The sequence below is a fragment of the Rattus rattus genome, chromosome 3 (assembly GCF_011064425.1).
Source record: "Rattus rattus isolate New Zealand chromosome 3, Rrattus_CSIRO_v1, whole genome shotgun sequence".
In the NCBI taxonomy this organism is placed as follows: Eukaryota; Metazoa; Chordata; class Mammalia; order Rodentia; family Muridae; genus Rattus; species Rattus rattus.
The window spans coordinates 170,321,774-170,328,264 of record NC_046156.1 but is presented as its reverse complement, the minus strand read 5'-3'; the positions used below and the strand labels follow the sequence as shown (position 1 = coordinate 170,328,264).

At 44.1% G+C, this 6,491-nt stretch overlaps 1 protein-coding gene across 2 annotated transcripts in view; it reads left to right on the top strand.

The window, feature by feature from the left end:
* Positions 1–6,171, top strand: part of Agxt2 (alanine--glyoxylate aminotransferase 2) — a 41,792-nt gene extending 35,621 nt beyond the window's left edge. For both annotated transcript variants that reach the window (XM_032896829.1, XM_032896830.1), the window contains 2 exons: positions 1,121–1,219; positions 5,461–6,171. In XM_032896829.1, the coding sequence (XP_032752720.1) occupies positions 1,121–1,219; positions 5,461–5,568 (207 nt within the window). In that variant the 3' untranslated portion in view covers positions 5,569–6,171. The remainder of the gene's footprint in view (positions 1–1,120; positions 1,220–5,460) is intronic.
* The last annotated feature ends 320 nt before the right edge of the window (positions 6,172–6,491 follow it).

Here is a 6,491-nt window from a genome sequence, read left to right as displayed (position 1 = left end):
AAGAGCTCTCATGAGCAGGATTGAGGTTTATTCATCTACATCAAGGAAGCCAGACCTAGCGATGATGTTCCCTATCTGAAGGGTAATGGGGGAGCAAAGGCATCTAAGACTTACTAAAGAAGATTGGCAGGGTTCCTAAGACAGCTACCTAGGGATCGTTTTAGAAATATACATTTTAAGCCTTTTCCAAATATTCGAGTTTGTCATACTATCGTAGGCCCATATTTTTGTGGTATGAAAGGCCCCAGGGTAGGCAGGCTTGCACTACACTCAGGCTTGAAATGAATAAACTAGGAGGAAACGTTTGTGTTCATAGACTGGGAAAGAAGTGGCCCACAGCAAGGATGCAAGCTCCAGCCCAATGTCACCAGAGTCAAAATAGAAATGTCTGAGCCTTGAGTAAAGGACCAACCTCAGGTCCCAGCAATCTGACATGGCCTCTTGGCTCCCAAGCCTTGGACAACTTCTGAGCCACTGTCTTGACTTTGGAATGGACTCTTTAGTGTCTGCAGAGTTGAAGAGGATTTCAACGCAAACAAAGCAGATCTCAAACTAGCTATTAAAAGATCAAGCCCGGGGGCTGGAGAGATGGCCCAGGGGTTAAGAGCACAGATTGCTCTTCCAGAGGTCCTGAGTTCAAATCCCAGCAACCACATGGTGGCTCACAACCATCTGTAATGAGACCTGATGCCCTCTTCTGGCGTGTCTGAAGATAGCGACAGTGTACTTGTATAAAATAAATAAATAAATAAATCTTTTTTAAAAAAAAAGATCAACCCCCCCCCCCCCCCCCGGAGCCATGAGGAGAGCCAAGATTCACTTTCCCCCGCATGCAGAATGCATAGAATTTTACTGTCTTTGGGGAATTTTACATGAGGTAGAATAAAATGAAGTAAGCAAATGCTTTCAATGCTCTTCATCCCACCCCCCCCCCCACCCCAAAACCCTCTGGTTCAGCAATTAACAGTTTTGTTTCATTAGGGAGATATTGATCGATTGAATTTTCTTGTGGTTTTCCTTGGGTCCTCTGCCTTGGTAAATAATTCTTCTAACCATTCAAACACAAAATAGAAAACGTTCTTCTTCTTCTTCTCTTTTTTTTTTTTTAATGTATTCACAGATAAGCCGCCAGCCTCTTCCTAAAACAGAAGTCAATCAAATCCATGAGGACTGCAAAGACATGGGGCTCCTAGTAGGTAGAGGTGGTAATTTTTCTCAGGTAAGAGAGTGGCCACCGGTGAGGTAGGGTCTCCCTGACAGGGCACCTAGTTGGGTTTCTTCCTCTGCGTTATGATAATGCTTGCATGTAGTAAAAAGAGACAGAAAGGGACAAAAGATAGCTTGTAGCCACTAGAGGGGGATGTGGTAAAGTGATTTCATTATCCATGTTTTTGTAGGCAAAAGAGAGGCATAGAAAGGCCACACGAACTAACCAGACAATTCACAGCATGGGTGATAACAGAACCATGACACTGATGTAACATACACATATTACACACATATGTATTGCATTGTGCATTAATTAGTTCTAACCCCTGAGAAAACAATGATAGTCATTCTTCACTCAGCCCTGAAGTCTGACTTTGTAAGCCTGCTATTTTAGTGGCCATTACAGCACACAGCAATCTAAGATCCATAGCTGCCCTGTATGATCCCAGAAAAGAGATCAAGGACAATCTTTAAACATAGTCTCTGATGCAGAACTCGAGATCAGCCCCTCAGTGTCCTTCACTCTCCCCTGGAATAATCCAAGACAGGGCTCACCCTACCCCTTTCTGGAAGTTATACTCACTCTATCAGGATCCTGGCTTGACCCTGTGCTACAACAATAGGATGCTGTTCCTTGCTGGTGTTGCTGCTACTGCTACTGCTGTTGTCACTGTTGTCACTGCTGTGGATGCTGCTATTGTTGTTGCTGATGATGATGGCGATGTTGCCGCTGCTGCTACACAACATGATCTTCCTCTAAATCTCACATCATCAAGTCTTTCACCAGGGTGGGCTCTACAGTAGAGATTCAAGTGTGGGAGTGACTTCTGCTCCCTGCAAATACTTTTTTCCCCTCTTAATTTTTTCCACTTCAAAACATTTTCTTTTAAGAAACATGGTCACTACACATATTTAGGGAGTGCTCTGTGATGTTTTGATGTGTGTACGTTAGAATGTTCAAGAGATGATGCGTATCTGTCTGTCTCCTCACATACCATGTGGTTTGTGGTGAAAACGTTCCAAATGCTTTCTCCTGGACTTTTAAAATAGGCGGTGCATTGCTGCTATGTTTAGTCACTCCAGTGTTGACTAGAACACCAGGCTCCTTCTTATAAAAGTGATTTGATATTTCTACCTCGTTTAAACACTCCTTGTTCTGCCCATGGTCCTGCACCCTTCCTGGCTGATACAATGGATACTGAAAGACCCATTTCCTGTCTTATGCTTGTCAGAGGAAACTGAACCAAATCAGACAAGATCCCTAAGGAAACACTAGGAAAGGTTGTCTGTTCGTATCAAATAGTGTGACTTGATTATTAAAATCCTCAGTTATACCCAAAGACTATACATGGACTGACCCTGGGCTCCAACCTCATAGGTAGCAATGAATAGCCTAGTAAGAGCACCAGTGGAAGGGGAAGCCTTTGGTCCTGCCAAGACTGAACCCCCAGTGAACGTGACTGTTGGCTGGGAGGGTGGTAATGGGGGGAGGATGGGGAGGGGTTAGAGGGTTGTTGGCCCGGAAACTGGGAAGGGTAATAACAATCGAAATGTAAATAAGAAATACTCAAGTTAATAAAGATAAAAAAATCCTCAGTTATAGAGAGCTGAAATAATTGTTTACTTGTTCAGCTTTTCCTTCAAATTTGTATTAAGCAGCCAATGGTATTCCAAGAATGATAACTTGTTTTGATCCCATTCTTCATTGTGCTTATGGGAGAAAGAAACAAAACGCAAAACTACAATACAACACATTAATCTCTTCTGCGTATATAAAATGTGATGCTGTGGGAGGAAAGAGAACAGGTTCCTAGGCCAGTCATTCTGGCTAGCACAGCCTTAATTCACTGTGCAAATAGCCCAAGCTTGAAGAGATGTCATACATTAGTGTGGCTGGAGCATCAGCTTGAAGTGATGGGTAAGGACAGGTAGACAGCCTATCACCTTGTCAGCCACTCTTCTTGATATGTTGTATGTCTCCAACATGCCAAAGTACTATTATCACCCTAACTTTATGAATAAATAGAAGGAGGTACCTAGATGTTAAATAAGTTGCCCAGGCCATATAACTAGTGAGTGCACTGCTGAGTCTGTTCTCTGAGATGGGACTGGAGTTAGGGTGTCTGGCAGGGACTGAGGGTGCTCTCCGGCTTCAGCGGCAGCTGTAGGGATAGGGGGTCCATTCTGGTGATATTTTGGAAGTGAATGCATAAGATTTGGGTCTAAACAACGAGCAGGAGTCAAGGATGAATTCCTCAGGTCTGCTTGGGCTTAATGTGGGCATAAAAGCATTCGTCTTTGAACGTGCTCCATTTAAGGCATTTTGGGGCACCAGGTTTGGTATTTGAGTATGTGGTTAACTTGGAAAGACTGGAGTAAAGATTATAGTTTAGGGTCATCAGCATGCAAATGATAAAAGGAGAAAAACTGGGAAAGTGTAGTGTCCCGGTGAAATGTTCAGAACAGAAGATTAAGGAAGAACTCCCTCCAGTAGACATAAGGGAAGTGTGCAAGGTGGAGACACAAAGGGGTCCATGCTGTGCCAAGAGTTCAGAAGAGTATGGGATTAAGGAAGCAGAAGCAAGATGGGTTGAGAAAGAGGATGCCCAAATGTGAAGTATAACAGAGATAATCGGGAAGAATATGGCCTGAGAAATTCCCAGTGGGTCTCACGCCTTGCAGATAACTTTAGTATAGTGATATCAGCAAGTTAACAGGACAGAAACCATGCTGTAGATGGAAGGAATGTGAATAGAGAATGATGGAGTGAAGACCCAAAGCCGGTGAGTACCAGCAAGTCTTCTAAATAAGGCTGAGTAAGAGCAGGGAAGAAAGCATATGTATTACACCTACGAGACACTGAGAGTCAACTCAGGTTTTGCTTGGTGTATCTGAATCGGGATTACATAAGATTCAAGCATCTTACAGATACTGCCCGATTAGAAGTTGAAAGAAGGTCAAATATTTTGGTTTAAAGAAAAACTAAGAAGAAAACTCACGGTTTAGAAGGGAAGCTAAAGGATGATCAGAGAGGAAGAGAATGGTCTTGGGAACCAGCAGAAGTTGAAGGCTGTGGCTGTGTGGTAGTGCCACTTAGGTCTCCTGCACGGTTTTCATATATTCCTCAGCCCCTGCACATAGGAACAAAGCAGTTTATTTACTCAGTCAGCACTGAGATTTGCATGAGGCTGGAAGTGTGTGCTGTGTGATGGGTAAGAGAGAGGGTAGTCCAGTTAGCTTTGTTTGCCAAGCTTTGAGGCAACAGAAGGGAGAGATCAAAATAGAGTGACGGACATATCAGAAGACAATAAAGGAACGGGGGCCTAAAATATTTATAGAAAATAGTGGGCACAATGGGAAACAGCAATGGGAAGCTGGCATTGACCCTGAACGTGAGCAGATACAGAAGAGTGGAGATGAAGGCGGTAATTAGGAAAGTTGATGTTTTGTGTTGGCAGAAACTGAGTGTGAGGGAGGTGGTGAAGTAAGATCTCAGGGACGGTGGTGGAAGGACGAACAGGTGAACAGATGGAAAAGACAGATGCAGAGACTCACACCCAAACGGTAGATAGAGGTGGAGGAGTCTTGCGGAAGAGTTAGGAGAAAGATTGAGGGACCCAAAGAGGACAGGGACTCCACAGGAAGGCCAACAGAATCAACTACCCTGAACCCTTGGGAAGGTCCCAGAGACTGAACCACCAACCAAAGAGCAAGCTCAAGCTGGCCCTAGGTCCCCTGCACATGTGTAGGAGATGAGCAGCTTGGTCTTCATGCGGGTCTCCCAAACAACTGGTGCAGGGGCTTTCCCTGAGCCTGTTGCCTGCCTGCCTGCCCGCGGAGCCCCTACCCACAAAGTGTTAGCCTTGTCTGGTTTCAGTGAGAGAGGGTGTGCCTAGTCCTGCAGCAACTTGATGGGGAGGTGGGGCTGAGGGGTGGGGTTTGACACCCAGAGTGGGGCTTCCCATTCTAAGGAGAATGGGGGAGGACTTACGTGAAGGAGTACTGGGAAGAGAAGAAGGGCTGATACTGGGTTGTAAAGTGAATAAAAAATTCAAAGCAAGATGATGGGAGGATTTTTGTAGAGAAGGTGGAAGATTCCAGGAGGGAGGAACAACCTTAGTTGCCCAACCTAGTGAGAGACATGTCAGCAATGTGGTGAAATAAGGTTTGGGATTCGTGGTTTAGCCCATTTCCTGGAAGTCACATCTGATTCTCTGATGACTCGAGCTCTGTTTTCCTCTGTCCCCTTAGACTTTCCGCATTGCACCCCCGATGCGTGTCACAAAGCTGGAAGTGGATTTTGCATTTGAAGTATTTCGCTCTGCCTTAACTCAACACACAGAGAGAAGAGCTAAGTAAGAAGAGCTCCAAGCCTCAAGAATTTCTCAACTATGCGCAGAGTTGGATTGGAGAGATGTTGAAACCACAAGTATTAGATAGAAAAAAACCCTGCAGCCCTCTGAAGTAATTGTAAAAGACTCGATGGACTATCTACTGGCTACATTTGTCAACTGAGTCCCCATTCTCCTGATAATTCCATCCTTCAGGAGAAGTATCTGTCACTGACTCGCAGAATAAGTCTTAGTTTGTGTAGATTAGTCTGGGCTAATGTTATTTCCCGTTGCATTAACTGGTTTGTAAATGAATACACGGTATATGTGTCACCGATGAGTCCTGAAGGAAATCCTTTCCGTGCCACTACCTCTGGGCAAACATTTCCTCATGCTTCAGCTCAGATGCCTCTCATCACACTGGAAACTTCGGCCTCTCATGATGCGGTTTCTCAATTCACACCAGGCATCTGGAAGCCTGAGGATAAAGCCTGGTCACTGTACTACGCTGGGAAAGTGGTTGGAAGCTGGGAGGTTGGTAATGTCAATGAATCACTGGCCATGAATCCTGGAACCACCCTATCTCAGGGTTTCTTGATTTATGAAACAATAAATTCGTGGTGCTGCTTAAGACTTTTAATATTTAATATTTATTTAATATTTAAGACTTTTAATATTTTCCATTATTGCAGCCCAAGGCATCTTGGGAAACAATGCAGAAAATACCTTAGGAATGCAGCTGTACCCCAAACCTTCAACTCCCTAAAAATATCTATTTTTTTCTCGTGTGGTCAGCATCATCTCACCTTCATCTAAACCCTTTCTTCTGCTGTGGCAAATGCATACATAATTTCCAAAATTCTGGTCATTAGTATGTACAACTGTAAATATTCTTTGATATAGGTGTTACCTGGCCTGTGTCTTAGAACTGGCAATATTCTTTAATTTGAC